General features: G+C 52.4%; 1 protein-coding gene across 2 annotated transcripts in view; it reads left to right on the top strand.

The window, feature by feature from the left end:
- The first annotated feature begins 4584 nt into the window (after nt 1-4584).
- The window catches only part of GRIP2 (glutamate receptor interacting protein 2), a 95962-nt gene continuing 80898 nt past the window's right edge, over nt 4585-19648 (top strand). For both annotated transcript variants that reach the window (XM_036073645.2, XM_036073650.2), the window contains exon 1: nt 4585-4658. In XM_036073645.2, coding sequence (XP_035929538.1) covers nt 4604-4658 — 55 coding nt within the window. In that variant the 5' untranslated portion in view covers nt 4585-4603. The remainder of the gene's footprint in view (nt 4659-19648) is intronic.

The raw sequence follows: 19648 nt of genomic DNA, 5'->3' as shown, positions 1-19648 counted from the left end.
ACCACCTGGAACCAAGCCTACATGGGCCCCTTCTCCCTTGAGAGCTCTGGGAGGGGAGAGCCTGGAAGCCTGGGTGCAGCCCGGGTCCTGCCATGCCTTGGTGAGTAACCTTGGCTGAGTTCTGTCTCTGCTTTGGTTCTTGGTTCCTGCCTGTGGCAGGGCTTATAGTCCTCACCCTACCTCCTGCCCAGAAGCTGCTGAGAGGCCCTGAGGTGAGGGGGGGGCGGGGCATGAACTAAGTGCGCTGGGTGGCGGGCTAGGCCCTTGGGGAGGGGCCATGCCCTGGTCACCAGCGAGGCAGCAACAGGCCAGGCAGGCCTTTGAGTCAGCGGGACCTACCTCCCTGACAGGCAGCCCCTGCTGCTTCTGTTGCTCAGGGGATCTCTCCCATTTCTAGGGTATTAATAGAACTAGGAATGATGTCTAACGCTTACATCGGCCCCGCTATGAGCCAGGCACTAAATGCTTCAATGTATTAACTCACCAACCCTCATCAGGGAGATGTGATTGGGATCACCATCCCCATTTCACAGATACAAAGACTGAGGCACAGTTCAGAAACTCACCAGAGGTACAGTTTGGAGGTGGATTTGAAAGCAGGTACCAGGTTCTGGAGTGTTCCGGGTCCTAAACCACTCCGCCACACCCCCTCCTGTTACTCCTGCTCCTGCCCTCATTCATTAATTCACATTTCCCCCATTCTTTTTTTTTAGATTTTGATTTATTTATTTGTCAGAGGGAGAGAGAACACAAGTAGGCAGAGTGGCAGACAGAGGCAGAGGGAGAAGCAGGCTCCCGCTGAGCAAGGAGCCCGATGCGGGGCTCGATCCCAAGACCCCAGGATCATGACCTGAGCCGAAGTCTCAACAGACTGAGCCACCCAGGCACCCCCACATCTCCCCCATTCTTACTCCTTTTCCTTTCACTATTTCTCTGATTACATCCCCATGCTGCTTCTCCCATTACTACTAGCTACATCTCCCCTGTCCTATTTCATTGCAAGATTGCTCACTTGCGGTCATTCTTCTTACTATTTCCTTTCTGTTATGCCCCAAATGCTGCTCTTCTGTTTGCACACTATCTCTCTCTCCTCTCCTACTGTAGAAGGGCCTCTCCCATTCCTACCGCTGTTCAGGAATTCCTGGTTGGGCTGCTATTACATTTCTTGCTACTATTCTTAATGTTACCTCTCCACCCATTGTTTCTCTTCTCTTCCCTTCCTCCTACTACGACTCCTTTCATCTCTCCTCCCAGTAAGGGATTTCTTCTCTGACTCTTTCACATTACTCTTTTTCTCTTACTTCTCCTCCAGTGGATAGGACTTGCTCTATTACCCTCCCTCCTCTTCTTTCCTCTCACATCTCCCTTCTGTGGGTTTCAAACATACTTGGATCCTTCGACATTCCTCCCACAAGAGGGGGTCCGTGCCGCTTCCCTGGAATTTGGGAGGCTAAGAAGAACAGGCAGTGATGCTCCCCGATTTCCGAGGCTAGCCCATGAACGGGGATGAGGCTTCTCCCTTGAGCTGCGGCACACCTGCTCTGGCATGCCTTGCTGTGAGCCCCATGTAAGAGGTTCTGCTGCCCCGAGGTTGCCATGCTGTGAGGAAGACCAGGCCACGTGGAGAGGCCATTGGCAGACACTTGGGGCCACGGTCTCCGCGGAGCCTAGCCTTTGAGTCATTCCAGCTCAGGCAGTAGTGAGTGAAGAAGTCTCCAGATGATTCCAGCCCCAGCCTTCGAGTCTTCGCAGCTGAGGCCCTGATATCACGGAGCTGAGACAGCCCCTTTGCCCTGCCCGAATTCCTGACCCAGAGAATTCGCAACCATAACACAATGGTTGTTTCATGCCCCTGAAGTTTAGAGTGGCCTGATTTGCAACAATGGATAACAGGAACACCCTCTCCTCAATCACGCTGTCCATCCTCCTCATGTCACTTCTCTCTCCTGCCACTGCCACTCCTCTCCTGTGCCCTGCCCTCCTCACTGCCCTCCTCTGCTGGCGCCTCTTGACCTTGGTGCTGGTGAGTTTGCCTCTCTCCCTTCAGCCATCCCGGCCCTGTCATCCTCTGAGCAGCTGGCCGCCTGGCTGTGGAGCTCATCAATCTGGGTGCGGACAGCAGTGATTCACAGTTCTGCTGCCAGGGAGACTCACTCCCTTGTCAGGAGCTCACAGCCATTAAGACAAGTTCTGGAGTCAGCACTCTGCAGACCAGGGCCTGAGTGCAGATCCGCCCCTCCCTTGCCCTAACCCCCTGGGCCTGCGCCCTACTTACTGAAGTGATTAATAATTCAGAATTAATACAGGGCTGGGATATGACCCATCTGAGGGTCTTAGGAGCACAAACAGGGGATAAATATATTAGCTGATCTGTGTGGGCAGTGCTGTCTGCGGGTGCTTGGAGCTGGGCAGATCTGGGTTTAAACGCCAGTTCTGACAATTCCTGGCTGTGCGAACTTGGGTAAGACAGTTAACTTCTCGAAACCCCTGTGCCCTCCTTTGTAAAATGGGGCTAATTATACCAACATTGCTGAAGTATTGGGGATCTAAGATCACATAAAAAGCTTACCCTCTGGGGCACCTGGGTGGCTCAGTCAGTTAAGCGTTTGCCTTCGGCTCAGGCCATGATCCCAGGGTCCTGGGATTGAGCCCCACATTGGACTTCCTGCTCAGTGGGGAGTCTGCTTCTCCCTTTCCCTCTGCTCCTGCCCTCTGCTCCTGCTCTCTCTCTCTCATTCTCTCTCTCAAATAAATAAAATCTTAAAAAAAAAAAGCTTACCCTCACCTTACAAAAGGGCTACTTGTGAAGGCCAAAGTTTAGGTGGCTTTACTGTTAGGGTCAAGGTGCCTGGGGTTCCACCATTGAACTACCTTTTGGAATTCAAGTACCTGGCTCCAGCTTTACTGGACTCTGGTAGGACAATATGATGATCTCTGGTTTGCAGGTGGGGAATGGGAGGCTCAAAAAGATGAGGTAATTTGCCCAAAGACACACAGCTAAAAACTGACAAACCCAGGATCGAAGCAGAGGATGCTTGTTTTCCTCCCAGCATTCACAAAGGGTAGAATGTGCTCTGCACTGACCACCACATTCGTATTTTGCTCTGCTGATGACTACCAAGGCTCTCTCCCTCTCTGAGCTAGATGTGGGAGAGAGGGTATCCAGGCAAATAGGCTGACTTGTTGGGTCAGGGAGGAAACAGCTTTTACTGAGGTATAGATGTTTTTTTAAATATTGTTGTAAAAAAAATGAAAAAATAAATATTGTAAAAATGTATTTAAAAAATTTAGCTTATTTTTTGGATAGGTAATGCATTTCCAGGGTTCAAAATTTCAAGAGGCACAAAAGGGGATTCAATGAAAAGTGAGTCTCTCCCACCTGCCCCTAGCCACATGATTCCCATTCTGGAAGGGACCAGTGTTTCCACTAGAGATAATTTTCCACATATTTGAGCAAATATGAATGTAGAGCCTTCCCTCCTGTTTTCTACACATATTATAAACACTGTTCTTCATTTTGTCTTCTTCCAAAGAATATTCTCCTCCTTTTTTATGGCAGTGTAGTACTCCTCTGTCTGGATTGCACACCCACCTTCCCCTCCCCCCCTCCAACCCATTCCCATGGAAGAAGCAAATCTGACTTCTGAGGATAAGACCATCCTGTGCCCCTTCCCTGGCTGTTGTTCGCAGAATCTCTGAGACCCGGTGAGCTCAACGGCTGCCAGGTAGATGGAGGGCAACTGTGATTGTGCGCAGTAGACAAAGCCTGCACACAGACCGACCTCCTTCCTGCTGGCCCCCAGCCTTTGCTGTGTGTCCATGGACAGGCCCCATCCTCCCTGGGCCTCCCCTGTCTCCTCTGCAAGATGCCGCCCAAAGGCCTCCCTCCCAGAGCAAGGGTGAGGCCTTCTGTGGAGGGTCCTACCCCTCTTACAGGCCTGAGGCCGGGGTGCACTCCCTCATTCATTGATTCACTGGTTCATTTATTTATTCCCTCAGTCACTTATTTACATATTCCTTCACCCATTTAGTCAGTCATTAATTTTCTCATTCATCAATTCACTAACTCATTCATTCATTCAGTCACTCATTTTCTCACTCATCTATACACCCGATTATTCCCTCAGCCACTCACTTCTTCACCATTTATTTAACGCATTCATTGTTTCACTCATTCATTCATTGACTAATTGGCGGTGATTAGCGTTATTAGGCTGTGACTCGGAGAGCTCAGGGGTGGGGAGCCTGGAAACGCGGGCGGTGGGGGCCGTGGGAGAGAAGCGGGGGGGGCGAGAGCGCGCGGGCCCCGCGGGGTCCCCCTCCAGCCTGGCTCTCCGCGCCCGCCCGCCGCCCCGCCCCCCCCGCGCCGGGGAAAGCGCGCGCTCTCGGGGAGCGTCGCTGCTCAGCCGCGGGCTCGCGAGCCGAGCGGAGCGCCGGGCGGCCCCCGACCCTCGGCGGCCGCCCATGCCCGGCGCGCCCCGGGCCCGCGGCCCTCCCCAGCGCTGCGCTGCGCCGCCCAGCCCGGCGGGGGCGGGGGCGGGGGCGGGGCCGGGGCCGGGGCCGGGCTGGCAAGGCCGGGCCGGGCCGCAGGGCGGCCGCGGGGATGCGGGGCTGGCGGAGGAACCTCGCGCTCTGCCTGCAGCGGCTGCCGGACGAAGGTAGGACGCGGCCGCTGCCCAGGCCCGTGAGCACCGGCGCGGCGCGGGGCGCGGAGGGCGGACCCAGCGCCAAGCCGGCCGGGGGGCCGCCGGCTGAGGGTCTCCGCGGGAGGCGAAGGGCCGGCGGCCGCGTCCGAGGCGCGGAGCTTGCGGGGTCACCGCAGGACACGCGGTGCGGAGCGGAGCCTGGCCGGGGAAACCTGCGGGGGCGCTCCGCAGGGCGCGCGGAGGTGGCACCCGGGGCAGGGCGGCCGCGGGAGGCTGGAGCGCAGCCTCTGAACCCTCGAGGGCGCAGCCCCGGACCCGCTCGCGAGTCCGGTTCCCGGAGCGAGCCCTGGCCGGCGCGGCCGCCACGTGCCTCCCGGCTGCCGGCGAGTTTGCCGGGGGTCGGAATGTGCGGGTGCTCTCGGCGGGGGACTTCGGAACCCGGATCCCGACGCCGCAGTCGCCGGGACCCAACTTTCCTTCGCACGCCCGGCAGCAGCCCCGTGCCGACCCCACGGGCTGCAGTTCGTCAAAGTTGCATAGAGGCCGGAGGCGGGAGGGGGTGCGGGGGTGGGGGGTAGATTCGGCCGCACTGCCCCCGGCCCGGGCCTGGCCCTGCCGCAGCGCTGCGGCGCAGCCCCCTCCGCCGGGGCGCCTCCAGGGCTGCTCCACCCCAGTACCTGTTGTCGGAACCGCGGTGGCGTAGGGAGGAGGAAGGACCCGCGCCCAGGCCCTGTCACTGCTGAGGAAAGTTCGGATTCGGTGCTAGTTAGGAATTGCTAGAACTGTGAGTCAGAGTTAGAGTGAGGTGGGAATGGCAGCCGCCCACCCTGTGCTCACTTAGGGGGGCATAATGGCGGACTTACCGGCACCCCGGAGCCTCACATCTGCTCCAGTCTTTAACCTTCACAGCCGCCCCCTCAGGAGGGCGCTGTCATTCTTTCCACTTTACAGGTGAGGACACTGAGCCTCAGAGAGAGGAAGCCTCCTGCCCAAGGTCACACGGCCAGTAGGTGGTAGAGCAGGGATATGAACCTAAGTCTTTGTGACCAACAAGATTTTGGTGGTGTCCAGCACCCCCCTTCCTGTCTGCCCCCCAAGTTGGGCCCGGCTCAGTTCATAGGAAAGGATCCATTTCCAGCCAAGGCTAGAAGCTCCTGTGTGGGCCATGGGAGAGGGGAAGAGGAGGGTGACAGCGAGAACTCATCCCTGCTCGTCCTGCCCTGTCCCCAGGGTTAAGTCTGGTCTGTAACCTCTACCCCACTGTGGCCCTAGGTTCTGAGGACCTGGAAGCAGAGCTTGTGGAGAGTCTTGTTTAGACCCTCATCAGGCCTTAGCTGGTGCCCCAAGACCCTGGCAGGCTGATAGCTCTGCCCAGCGGAGGGGCAGACCTTCCTCTCCTCCTTCAACCTGAGTCGGTACTGATGGGACAGCTATAGGGCCCAGAGGGTGTCGGTCTTTCCTTCCCTGGGGTTGAGGGAGGAGGAAGATGGATAAGGTTACCAACAAGGAGATCTTGGAGGAGTGCCCCTGAGAAGAAAATCTTGCAGAGCCAGGTGCCCATGACCAATGTTCAGTCTGAGCTTGGCCCTTTAGAAAACGGGGCAACTCAACCACAGGCATGCTCTGTGATCTTGGACAAGTCATTCCCTCTCTCTGAGGCTCACTTTCTGTATCTGTAAGGGGAGGGCCTAACGCTTGTCCTGTGGGGTTCCTAGGGGGATGAAATGAGGTCTTGGCCTTGGCATAGCACATAACCCAGAGCAGGCCCTGAAGTGGGAGCTGTGATGTCCTGGGACAGAGGATGTTGCTCTCTTGCTCCTGATTTGCACTCCCCACCCTGTGTGTGTATGTGTGTGTGTGTGTGTGTATGTGTGTGAGGTGTGCATGGAGGCATGTGGGTGTCATGTTTGAGATCCATGCGGGTATCAATGAGGCTCACGTGTGACATGTATGAGGCATGTGGGTCTTGGGATACCTACGGTCATTTTGCATGCCACTGGCCACATCTTTTGAGAGGAGGCCACTTCTCCCTTCGTCAATGCCAGGAAGTACCCAGCATTTGAGTTTTCCTTGGAAAATCTTACTTGAGATTGATCCTTGAGCTCAGCACTAAATCAGAGGGTGACTGGTGCATCCACCCGCGCTGGCAGGAAATTACTATTTTAAAAAGACAAAATCCCTGGCTTTCTCTGGGCCACAGGAACATTGGATCTCAAATGAGAGGCTTTGATATATGTGTCCAGCTTGATAAGAGGCTCATGGTGGGAGGTCAGTCAAGCCCAAGAGTGACAGAGAGAGACACAGAGACAGGGATGTGGACCTGGCATCCTCAGCGAAGTGTCAGCGGGAGGGATATTTTGAATAAAACCAGCTTACCTGCTTATTCTGTGGTATAATTTAAGGCCCTGGGGAAAGAAGACCAGACTCATGTCCTGGACTTAGGCCTCTCCACTTGCCAGCTCTGTGACCTTAGGCATACTGCTTAATTCTTCTGGGCTTCATTTTTTTTTTTTTCCAATCCATGAAGTGGGAAGTGTAACCTTGCAGGGTGGTCTTGAGGAATCAGTGTTAACAGATTCTAGTATAAAGCCTAGCATATAGTAGATGCTCAAGAAATGCTAATCCTGCTCTTCCTTTCTTGATCTTTACATCTGCTTTAATTTCGTATTTGGAGAAATGAGCTGGTGCATTGGTCAGTGGAGTAGCTCAGGCCTCAGGGTGGATTTCTGTGTTATGAGCAGCCACCTTGAGGATCTCCAAAGCTAGGATTTGGGGGATCCAATCGGGTTGTGTCTACCATGTGGCTACTTGAATCCACCATCTGGCCTTCCCCAAGGAGGTTGGCCAAAAGCGTGGTTATGCTCCCTGTTATGCTCCCCACACACTTGCACAGCACACGTGTCCAGATCACTCTGCAGTTTTTGGAACCTGAAGTCATAGTCATGTCCATTGAAGAGAGACACGGGCTGCCACTGGGATTGGGGAACTCTGATTCTAGCTTCATGATGCTTCTGAGTTTGTGTGTGCAGGCATGCGTGTGTGTGTGTGTATGTGTGTGTGTGACTTGTGTTCTAATGATATTCCACCTTGATGTTTGTGGTCCTGTAGACAGTGACACATTTTTTTTTTGTCTTTACTGCAGTAAATGCTTCCAGAGGACTCCCCCGCGTGCCCCCGCCGCCCCCAGGCTCTTGCTGGTTCCTGTGTGGGATCCAAAAAATGAAAGCCAGTCCTCAGCTTTGAGTTGCCCCCAGACCCTCAGATAACAAAAGTTCAAGGTGCCCAGTGCTTGGGGAACGTGAAGTTGAAGGCAGCAACAATTCTGAGTGGGGAGGCTGCTCAGAGGAGGGGGGCACTGCAGCCCGGGGCAGGTCAGCTTTCCACTGGCAGATCCTTCCCGTGGTGTGGCCTGATTAATTTTCCTCCTTATGCCAGTCCTTTCTGCTCTCTAATGGACTCTTGGAATGTGAGCCAGGAGGGTTAATAGAAGTCATCTCGTCTTATTAGAGAGATGGGGAAATACAGGAGCAGTGAGGAAGAAATGACTTTTTATTCATTCAACAAATATTTATTGGGCCCTATTCTGGGGGCTGGGGATATGGCCATGAACGAGACAAAGTCCCTGTTGTAACAGACTTCACGTTCTAGGGAGGGGAGACGGGGGACAAGGAAATATAAGTAGGACTGGGATGGTTCTAGAGTCACGAGTGAGATGAGGGCAACAGAAGAGCAGAGGGCAATGTTGTGGGAGAGTCCCAGGGGAGGGAACTTCTCCAGATAGGGTAGCCAAGGGTGTCAGGGAAAGCCTCTCTGAAAGGTGACTTCTGAGCTGAGACTAAAGAGCAGGGAGGCTCAGGCCTGCCAAGAGCTGAAGGCAGAGCTAGTAGGCGAGGGAATAGCAAGTCCCAAGAAAAGCCCTGGTCTGTAGGGCGTAGTGTGGAGAGGACCAATTTAACCTGTTGGAGGAAGAGCAAGGAGCAAGGGAGAGGGAGAGTGATGAGCAGTGAGGCTGTAGGAGGTAGATCATGAAAGGCCAGATCACCATAGGGGAAGGAGCGTGGATTTTATTCCATGTTGGGCACCTTTGGAAGTCTTGACCAAGGACATGGGCTGGCTCCGAACATGAGCAAGGTTTTGAGTGATGGAGATGGCAGTGGGGAGAGGCACGCCAGGCAGAGGAATGGCATGAGTAAAGGAGCGGAGGTGGGAAAGCTGTAGGGGCTGAGGCTGCCAGACAGGCGGGGACCAGAGGCATTGAAGGCCGCTCCCGGGAGCTGTCTAGGGTTCTGACAGGCACATCTGGTGTTCCTGCAATTATGGACGTGTGTGTGTGTGTGTGTGTGTGTGTTTGTGTGTGTGTGTGTGTCCGTGGTACCCAGCTAGCTGATGTGTCCCTGTGCCGGTTACCTAGGAGACAACGGGAAGACGATGGGGCAAGATCTGATTGGCTACTCACTCCCGCTGCTCATCTCTCTATCAGAACAGCAGGCAGAGGTTACAAATGGTCCATGCCGGCATGCCAAGTGCTGAAGGGGAGCTTGCGAATGTTCGTTGCCCTGAGTCTTGTGTGTATGTGTGTGTGTGTGTGTGTGCGTGCATGCGAATGTGTGTGTGGTTGCCAGTGCATGTGTGTGCCCGTCTTGAACAAAGCGGTGGCATCTGGAGCTAATGTGCTTCCTGCTGTGAAACATCTGCTCGTTGCCTTAAATCAGGTAGTGGGGGCCCAGATAAATTTAAGAAGAACCAGCCAGACTTGGGAAAGGTTCTTTTGTTTGGTTTTAATAACTGCAATGTCAACCTTGGAGCCGATTTTCAACGTTTCCCTGTATCTCTAAAAATGCAAATAAAGCTTTGAATGGCGGAAGTTATGTCCCGCGACACGGACTGTGATGTCAGTTGGCAGAATTGCCTCTCCCACCCCAGTCCAGAAGTTTGGTAGAAGACTGTAGGTCTGTTTTTTCCTCCCCTCTCCTTCTTTAGAACAGCAATGCCCTCTGTTTCTTCTACCTTGTGGGTAAAGGGACAAGGAATCCACACTTGAATTTTGCTTAGGAAGGGGACAAACAAGCAAAACCCACCAAAGTGTTTCCTTTGCAGTGGGTTTTCTAAAGCAGCAGCAACCAGGGCAGCTTGGGAAAAAAACAAAACGTGGCAACAACAGCAACAATCAGGGCTGGAGAAGCTTCAGCATTCTTAGTCTCTTTCCCCCCACTCCTGCCTCCCATTGTGCAGGGCTTGGCAGATGAGGCAGCTGGTGAGAAAGGAAATGAGGATTTCCCTGCTCCCACCCTTGGTTTCTCTGTCCTGTGCTCAAGTTTTAATGTTCCATGTATGATGAGCCTCCTCTGCCTCTTTGTCATTGGAAAAAAAAAACATCATCCTGTTTCCTATTGGAGACAAATCGTACCATGTCTTCCATTCATTGTCTCCATTTGCCCGTCTCTCCCCCCACTAGTCAGAGGTATTTTATCTGAAACATACATCAGGGGGTGGTTTCCATCTGTTTATACATTCGTCATGTGCTCCATTACTTACAGGAGGGGTCTCACACTGACCTGCCTAAGGGGGCAAGGCAAGTGACCCAAAAGATGAGTGAAGAAGGCCCCAGGGCCTTTGCACTTGCTGTTCCCGCTGCTGGGTTGATCTTACAGGTACACGATTCACTCACTTCATTTAGATCTATGCAACTGTCTCCTCCTCAGAGAGGCCTTCCCTGACCCTCCTATCTAAAATGGAAGCTTTTTAGCCCCATAACTTTCTTTTTCTTTCCAGTGTTTTCCACTGCCTGACCTTATGTTATATCCTTGTTTGTTGCCCTCCTCTCTCACTAGTATGCAAGTGCCATGAGGGCTGTGGCTGTGTCTTTCTTATTCTCCATTTTATCTCCAGTAACCAGTACATTGCCTGACACATAGTAGTTGCTCAGTAAATATTTGTGGATGAAGGGAGTGAAATGGGTCTGGGGGACAGAGAATATAGACTTTATAGGAGCTCTGGCTCAGCATCACAGATCTGATTTTTCTAGAGAAGCTAAAAACCCACAGTTTTACATGCCACCTCCCAACTCCAGAATGTTAAACAGCAATCCAAATGAAGATCCCGAGGGTCAAGCAGCATTCCTTTTGGAGTGGAGGCCTCTGGTGTTCAAGGCCCTTTGCCATCTGGCTGCAGTAATCTTTCTAACCTCCTTAGTCATGCACAGACCTTGTTCTGCCCCACCTCCGAGCCTTTGCTCGGGCTGCCACTCTGCCTGGAGTGCCTCTCCTTCACCCTCTCCTCCACCTGGCAAAGTATTGTTTCCTCTGGTTCCAACCCCAGGCCAGGCCAAGGGGCAGCTTCCTGTTGTTCCCCTCCTCCCAACATGGCAGATTGAGGACCTCCCACCATGTTTCTGTCTTGGCCCCTTTCCTTTTGGAGCATAACTATGTCTCCTCATCTGTCTCCTCTACTACACACAGAGCTCCAGGGGCAGAAGCCTCATCTAGGCCATCTGTTGGTCTGCAGCTTATGGGCCAGCATACAGTAGGTGCCCACTAAGTGAGTGGTGCGTGAAATAGAGGAAGGAAGGGGAAGAACACACCTTTCTGAGCATTTCCTCTGAAAGGGGCCCTGGGCTGACCGTGTTGACATCCTTCGCTCACAGTGGCCTAGTGACGAGGATGTTGGGGCTCAGAGAGGCTGTGACTTGGCCCGAGATGCTGGTGTGCATGGGGCTCCCCATTGAGCAGAACAGCCTTTCCCTGCTTGCTGTAGAGTCCCCGCCTCATTCTATTCTATTCTTTCTTTTTTTTTTTTTAAGATTTTATTTATTTATTCGAGAGAGAGAGAAAGGCAGAGCAGGGAGTCTCGGATGTGGGGCTCGATCCCAGGATCCCAAGATCATGACCTGAGCTGAAGGCAGGTGCTTAGCCGACTGAGCCACCCAGGCGCCCCTCATTCCATTCTCTAAACAAACCTCTGTGCTTTGTCTTTCTGAGCTTCACTTTTCTTCTCTGTAAAATGGGAGCATTACCAGCCTCCAGGAGATCTGTTGTGAGGTTCCAGATATGACAGATGGGGGAGGGCTTTGCCAGTTGTGCAGTGGGGTGCGCTCGTGGGACGGCCACTGACACGGTGAGGGCAGTGCCCAGTTACTCACTGAGCAGGACATGGCTCGCCTGTATGTTCGAGCATCCTGAGGAAATACTTTTTCTTCTTTTCATTTATTCTTTCATTCTGCAATTATTAAGCCCCTACTACATGCCAGCTACTTCTCTTATACCCTTTTGTCTTATATTCCCGGAAACCTGACCCTGTGTAGGTCTTGCTATCTCCATCTCACGATTGGGAACCTGAGGCACAGAGAGGGTTGGTCACTTGCCCAAGGATGCACTGCTAGGAAGTGGCAAAGCAGGAATTTTTTTACCCCAGGAATGTCTTTCTCCCAAACCAGGGCTCTTTCTGTGGCCCCAGGCTGCTTCCTTTAGAATTCTGGTTCCAGGAATTACAAGCAATGGGGCACTCAGGGAAGGGGCGTGGAATTCTGCCTGGCATTGGGGAAGTGGCGCTGACCTCTGACCGGGGTTTTAAAGAGCAAAGGTGAGTGGCCGGGAAGAGAAGGGCACTTAAGGCCAAGAGATCAGTGTGTGCAAAAGCACAGAGTTGAGAAGGACCTGGTGTGACCACAGTTGTGCAGCATGGCTGGCCTGTCGGCTGGTCGCACTATGTGTGTGTGTGTGGGGGGGGGGGTGGGCACGATTCTGGCTGTGGACAGATTGTGAGGGTAGAGATGGCCACACCCCAGTCACAAATGGGTCTTGCTTGACCCTGACAGTGGTGTAAAAAAAATTGGTTGTCATTAAATTTTGAGTGTGTGTGTGTGTGTGTGTATGTGTGTGTGTTGGGGGTGGGATTTGACATAACGAAAAAGATCTGCAGCTTTCTTCAGAGGATCTGGTAACACTGGGCTTACATTTCTGCTGTCCCTTGTGGGCTGGGGGTGTGCTTGCCATTGCTCCCTGTCCACCCACCGATGCATTCGCTCACTTGCTCAGCCTTAGTGGTGTTTGTGTTTGAGACCTTGAACTCACCCACTAAAGGAGTTTGAACTTCATCATCTTCAGGCAGCTGAAGGGTTTTTAAGCAGGAGGGTGGCGTGTTCAGGAAGCTACTGCTGGCTGCTGGGGCATGGGAGGCAAGGTGGGGCAGGGAGACCCGCAAAATGACCATGCTAGGAGGGTCTGCTCCACACTGCGGGGTGCCTTATTCACACTGTCTCCACTCCCCCTAACAACCCTGCAAGGTCGGGTTATCAGCCTTATCAGAGGAAATAGAAGCTACAAAAGTAGATGCCATCAAAGAAAGGATTGAAAAATTGGACTACATAAAAATGTAGAAGTTATATATGACCAAAGACACTGTTCACGAGGTTCCAAGACAAGCCACGGATCAGGAGGGAGAGTATTTACAGCATACATCACAGGTAAAGACTAATACCCAGTGTATATATTAGGATCTCCTGCAAATCAATAAGAAAAGATACACAGTCTAGAAGGAATGTCATGGATTCAAGCAGGAATTTACTAGAAGATACACAAATGGCCAGAAAGTGAATGAAAAGACGGCCGACCTCAACATTTTAGGGGATTATTCTATTAGCATGAGGAAAATGCTCAGAGAAACAACAGCTCAGTATCAATTTTAAGGGGAAGTTAAAAAATCCGTAGCATCTAGTGTTGGTGAGATCACGGGGGCCGCCGAAGCTGACCTGCAGGAAGGGGAGGCATATAGGAGGGCAGTTTGACAAGTTATCTGGCAGTTTGGAAAGCACTTACACCCTTTGACCCAGCAATTCCTTTTCTAAGTATAAGTATGCTAAATATTTTCTAGTCTAGAGAAGAAAATCTAGCACAGATGCATAAGGCGTCGTGGACAGAAACATTCGCTGAGGTGTTAATGGAGGGGGGAAAAAGGAAAGAAACCAACTGTCTATCAGGGGCAGACTGGCATGAGAACACAAGGGTCATGTGGCTCAGATGAAAAACTTCCGACCACCTCAGTGGTCTTTCTCGAACCTCTGCTCCTGTTTGCCAAGCCCCCACCCCTTCTGTGGAAGGGGACGCTGTCACCTACCTGTTCCTAGCACTGTGCATACATACCCTTTCCCTTTCTTTTACACAAATAGCGGCATAACGTCATGCCCTTCTGCATCTTGCTCTTTTATCATAAGATCTGTTATCCCTAAAGAGGAGTGATTAAAACATTTGTACTTTTTGGGGCACCTGGGTGGCTCAGTTGGTTGAGCGTCTGCCTTCAGCTCAGGTCGTGGTCCCGGGGTGGGATCCTGGGATCGAGCCCCACATCGGGCTCCCTGCTCAGCGGGAGGCCTGCTTCTCCCTCTCCCTCTGCCTGCAGCTCCTCTCTGCTTGTCTGCGCATGCTCTCTCTCTCTCTCTTTCTCTTCCCCTGTCAAATAAATAAATAAATAAATAAATAAAATCTTTAAAAAATTTTGTACTTTTTAAAGAGCAACATAAGACCCCAAGTTGAGAAAAAGATGGTTCTCAGTACCCACTGCCACACGGCTCTCCAAAATGGCTGTTGAGATTTGTACTCCCCTTTGGGATTTGTGTAATTTTACAAAAGAGGAAAAAAGATTTGAGGTTGGTTTGCTTGTTCAAGGTCTCAGGGCTAGATGGTGGCTTTGGTTTGGCCTGTGACCTGTCTGTTTCACAGGGTGCAGACTGCAAGCCCAGAGCAGGGGGACATGGGGGACAGAATGGACCAGACGTGGCAGTGGACAGATGTGGAGGGCCGGGCCTGGATGACACTCAGAGTTTCCGGACTGGGATTCCTCCTGGCCTGGGGGGTTATGCTGGTGCCTTTCACTGAGCTAGGGGACAGGCAGGGGTGGATTGTAGGGGGCTGAGTGTGAGAGGTCTGCTGAGCGACGTCTGTCCTGGAGGCTCCTGGATGGATAGCCCCGGGAGCTGGCAGCCCAGCTGGGGAACCCCATGGGGGGGGGTGCCCTTCGAACAGCCATTTTTCAACTGTATGAACAAATGCTTCCCCTCTCTAGTCCAGCAAGGATAATTTATCCTAGGCTGAAAGGTGAATTCTCCCAGGAAGCTTCACTGCCAGAGACCCGGGAGCTTCAAGTTTACTGCTTGCCTTCTGTGCTGATGGAACTGGGCCTCAAGATTTATGTCTGGGGGTTTGTGGGCAGCTGGCTGTGGTTGGCAGGAGTCCTAGGGGACAGGCAGGGTGGGGACAGCTGTATTTTATAGTGAGACTGGGCCCCAGGAGGGTGTAAATCAGTGTGGCCTCCTGGCCTCCCAGGAGAGGCTGCTTCCCTCAAGTGGGTGGGAAGGGGCTCAAGGGGATGATGCCTGAGGACGGCAGAGAGCACCCTCCCTCAGAAGCCACTTGGTCCAGCTCCCTCAGGTTCTAGGCGGGGAGACTGTGTCCAGAGAGAGGGAGAGCACAGGTCCCATGGGAGGCCAGGGTTCCTTAGACCCAAGGAGTCAGACTCTGGTTTGAGTGGTTTTCTTTTGGCTGTTTTGTTTCTTTCAGAGATAAACCAGCTCAAACCCCAGACGTCCCTCTGAACTACTCTCAACTGATCTCAGGGGTCTCCGCCATCCAGGAGCCCACAGACTCAGGTGGTGGTCTCCAGAGTGGGGTGGGGTGCCTCACCCAGGACAGTCTCTTGGGGAAAGAGATGGAAAAAAAAGTATTAAGAGCTTTAGTTACATTTGTTTTCTAACACATTTTAGTTTTTTCTAGTTTTGTGTATGTTTATAATATGAGTGATACATAGACATGGTAGCACATGGGTAAGTCATAAATAATATGTGTGTGTTATTGCAGAAGAATGCACAGACATTTTTATACACATGGGGTACAAGATCAAAAGGGTTTGAGGACCAGTCCCTGCCCACCTGTTGGACTATAGTAGTTGGAAGGACCCTGGGATCCTGGGCTGGGATCTCCCTTGCTTAGAGGGCAGAGGGCAACATTTATTGAACATCTACTAAGTGCTAGGCACGGGTGCATCCTTTTCTATCAAGGCTTGGATTCTACCATAACAATGGGGGTGGTTAATGCCATTTTACAGACTGGGAGACTGAGGCCAAGAGAGGAGAAGAGATTTGCCCCACTTCATGCCTGAGCTAGGACTCATTTCTCAGCTCTCCTGTTGACCAGTTTCACAGTTCATCCTTTTTCTGTTTCCAGTTAAAAAAGATAACACTTGTAAAGTGTTTGTTGGGTGTTTAAACTATTTTAAATAATTAAACACAGCAATATCAGTTAAAAAAAAAAAGACATTGCAATGTCCCTCCTTCTCCATACAGCACTAATATGTACACATTTTTCTGCCCTCTTGCTGTCATTAAAAAGAGTACCCTTTTAAAAAAAAAAAAAAAAAGGTTTCATTTTATTTATTTGAGAGAGAGAGAGAGAGAGAGAGAGAGAGAGCGCTAGCACAAGCAGGGGGAGGGGCTGAGGGAGAGGGTGAGAGAATCTCAAGTGGACTCCATGTCCAGTGCAGAGCCTGATACAGGGCTAGATCTCACGGCCCTGAAATCATGATCTGAGCTGAAATCAAGAGTTAGACGCTGAACTGACTGAGCCACCCAGGAGCCCCAAGAGTATCCTTTTATATCAGGTTACTTTCTCTCTGATTAAGTATGCAGTTATTGTTAAATGCAGATCATTTTGGAAAGAAAGAAGAAAATTAAAATCATCCTCCATCAACCCACCATCCAGGGACAGTTTGGGTGCATTTCCTTCTAGTCTCTTTTCCCACTGTCTATTTTTGTTGAGATCATATTATGTATACCATTTTATGGGTTTTTTTTTTTTTTTTTTGCTTTGCTTGCTTTTATAGGATCAGCTGCAGAGTTCCCCCTGGGGTGTCTGTACCAGGCAGAGTTTATTTACCTGCTCCCCTACGGTTGGGTAGCCAGGTTGTTTCCAGCATTTTGCTGTTATAAATGAGGCTGCAGTAAGACTCAGCTTTCCTGTGATCGTCATCAGCCTTGATATAATTCTGCATGGGCTTTTCCCCCCTGCAGATGTTATTTATCTCTTACACTTGTCATTGTTAATGGCTGTGTAATCTCCTGAAGTGTTGCTGTTCCTCACATGCCAGGCCATTTCCCCCTCTTCGTATCCCACCAGACTTCCCCGCTCCCTCTGGGAAGCCACCCCCTCCCCAACCCCTCCCCCACCCCAGCACCTTCCATGCAGGGAACCAACCTCCAGTGGGGAGGGGAGGGCTGTCATCATCTTGCCCAGACCCCAGGCATTTGCTGCTTCCCTCCTGCCCTTGTCCTGGTCCTGGCATTCAGACCCTGTGTAGCTTGATTCCTTCCTTTCTCCTTTCATTCTGTGGTGGTTTAACTCTGACCTACTATGTGCCAGCCAGGGTTCTAAGTGCTGGGATACAGTAGTAAGCGAGATAGTCTTAGTCCTTATGGAACAGGGGAGACAGGCCATGAACTGGTGGAGAAACAAATAAGAGAATAGATAAGAGTCCATAGGGAAAAGTGCTACCCCTGTGACAAGGAAAGGGGCTGAGATGAAAGAGGGTGATGATGGGTGGTCAGGGAGGGCCTTCTGGAGGAGGTGACATGTGTGCAGGGACCAGTTAAGGGAGGAGCTGGGAGAGGAGGATTCCAGGCGGATGGCCTGGCAGAGGCAAAGGCCCTGGGCACACTGCATGTTTGAGGACTGGAGGCCAGTGTGGCCATAGTGCGGTGGGGGAGCAGGAGAGCAGAATGGGGTGAGGCCGGCAGGCCCAGCAGGTGGAGGGGAGGTGTTTGGGTCTCTTTTGAGAGTCACGGGAAGCCTTTGCAGTGCCTGGCACACAGTAGGTGCCTGGTGGAACTAGCTGCTCTTACTGCTGCTCTCTCTTCATGAAGAAAGTCAAGAGGCGAAACTTGCTTGCTCCAGAATGCCCCGTGGCTGCTGCCTGACCTCCTTGAGGTCTGACCTGTCTCCTCGCTGTGGCTCACACCTGTTCCCTCTGGCAGTGGCCCTAGGACAGGCTGGCTCTGCGCATCAGGAGTCCCCCCCCCCCACCTCACTGGGCCCCAGAGTTGGGGGTCTGATGGGCCGCTCTTTGCTCTGAACTATCTTTCTGTGTGAAATGGGCTGATTCTTCCTCCTGGGGCTATTAGGAGGTTTTGCCCGTGCCTAGTAGGGGCTTACTAATGTCAGCTCTGAAGATACGAAATCAAACATCTTAAAAAATAATATTTTACCTAGAACTCTCTATGCTGTTTGCATGAAGGGGTGTGGGAGCACCCCGCAGCAGCTCTGGCCCCGCAAGCTCCCTGGAGGGAGGTGGCCAGTGGCCCCTCAGGGAAAATCAAAAGCAATTGCATCAGATTCTGCACTTAATTTAATGAAAAGGCCCTGCAGGGAGGCAGAGGCAGTGAGGCAGGGCTTGTGGGCCTGGGCAGGAGCGATTCTGGGGAGATTTATGATGCTTCATAAAAGATTCAGATCTAGGCTGAGCTTGGGAGGTGCTGGGCTCCGCGCTCTGGGCTGTCTCCGTGACCTGGGAGGCTGATAGTCTGAGGCTCCTGATGGCCACGACTGCTGTGTGACCCTGGGCAAGTCATGGCCCCTCTCTGGTCTTTGTAGCACCATTTGGCATTCTGGGTTCCTTCCTCCCCCAGTGTCCTTGACCCTAGCCCACTGCCTGCCTCCCACCAGACCTGTGTTTTACAAGCCTTTCCACACCCGTGAGATGCTCTTCCTCACAGCCTGTGTCCTTCCCTGCCCAGTTGTTTTTCCATTTTACAGAGGAGAAAACTGAGGCTCTGGGAGGTTCCCTGGTGTTCCCAGAGTCACACAGCAGGCCTAGGGCAGGGTGGGGTCTGTCTGGGCCCTTCAGCAGGGGAGTCGGGAGCATTGGTGGTGGTGGGCTTGAAGGCCACTCAGGATTGGTGGCAATTTGAGTCTCCACACAGCCCCGTGTGAAGTCTGTCCTGTTGTGTTTTACTTTCCCATCCAGTAGAGAGGGGTCAGGAGAGTTAAGGGACCAGTGTGGGCCCCAGGGCAACTGGCGCTAGAGCCGGGAACGTAGTCACCTCCTGGTCTGGCCTTTCTCCCCTGCACACTGTGGAACTCTTTGGCGCTCCCCGAGCTTGAGCTCAGCCTCTCCACTCACTTGCTGTGTGACCCTAGGCAAGTGACCTAATGTCTCTGAGCTTCCTTGTCTTCATCTATAAAATGAGGATGACAATATGCCCACCTCTCAGGCTTGCTGAGGGGGCTGGTGGGGATCAGCTATCGGTAAATGGTGTACAAAAGTACCCCATGTCCATTTTCTCTGAAAAATTATAATTCCAGGGCTGCTCCAACCCTGGAGAAAATCATACTAGAAAGGAGCCCATTCTTTGCCAGGACCAGGGCTTTGCTGGTATGGCCCCTCCCGAGGCGGCAGAGGGAGGGAAGAAACTTACCGTAGGCTGCTGGTTGCAGATGGCAGGCAGCTAATTTATTTACCTCTTCCTAATAAATATGCACGACACATAACTAAAATACTGTACTGGTACTGCTCCTCCCGGATCCAGGCAGGCACTGACAGTCGGCAGTGTAGCTCTGAAACAGGCTCTGTGTGCGTGTGGAGTCTGGTGAGCGGGTTAATGAGCTGACGATTCCTTCTTTAACCTAATTTCTTGTCACAGATCCAGCAGCACTGAGTTCCCTGTTCCCCGTTCTGGAGGTGCTGGGCTCCCCCTCCAGACCTTCCAGCCAGGCCCTAGCACCTTTGGCTTCCCTTGAGCAGGGCAAGATTGGACTGGACTGTCCCAGGAGGTAGTGAGCTCCCCGTCAAGGCTGCCGTCAAAAGCGTTCCTGTTCTGAGGGGGCATTTGGACTCGGGTACTCTCAGGACATCTCTGGAGATGGGTTGACCACAGTGGTGGGCCTAGTTTTTCCAATTCGTGCACTGGCGCCTTGGTAGGGTCCCAGCCTCCACACTGTCCCTGCTGTAGTCCGTTCTCCCTG

Source organism: Halichoerus grypus, chromosome 1 (assembly GCF_964656455.1).
Source record: "Halichoerus grypus chromosome 1, mHalGry1.hap1.1, whole genome shotgun sequence".
In the NCBI taxonomy this organism is placed as follows: domain Eukaryota; kingdom Metazoa; phylum Chordata; class Mammalia; order Carnivora; family Phocidae; genus Halichoerus; species Halichoerus grypus.
Note: the sequence above shows the minus strand (reverse complement) of the source record. Positions and strands in the feature narration are given on the sequence as shown.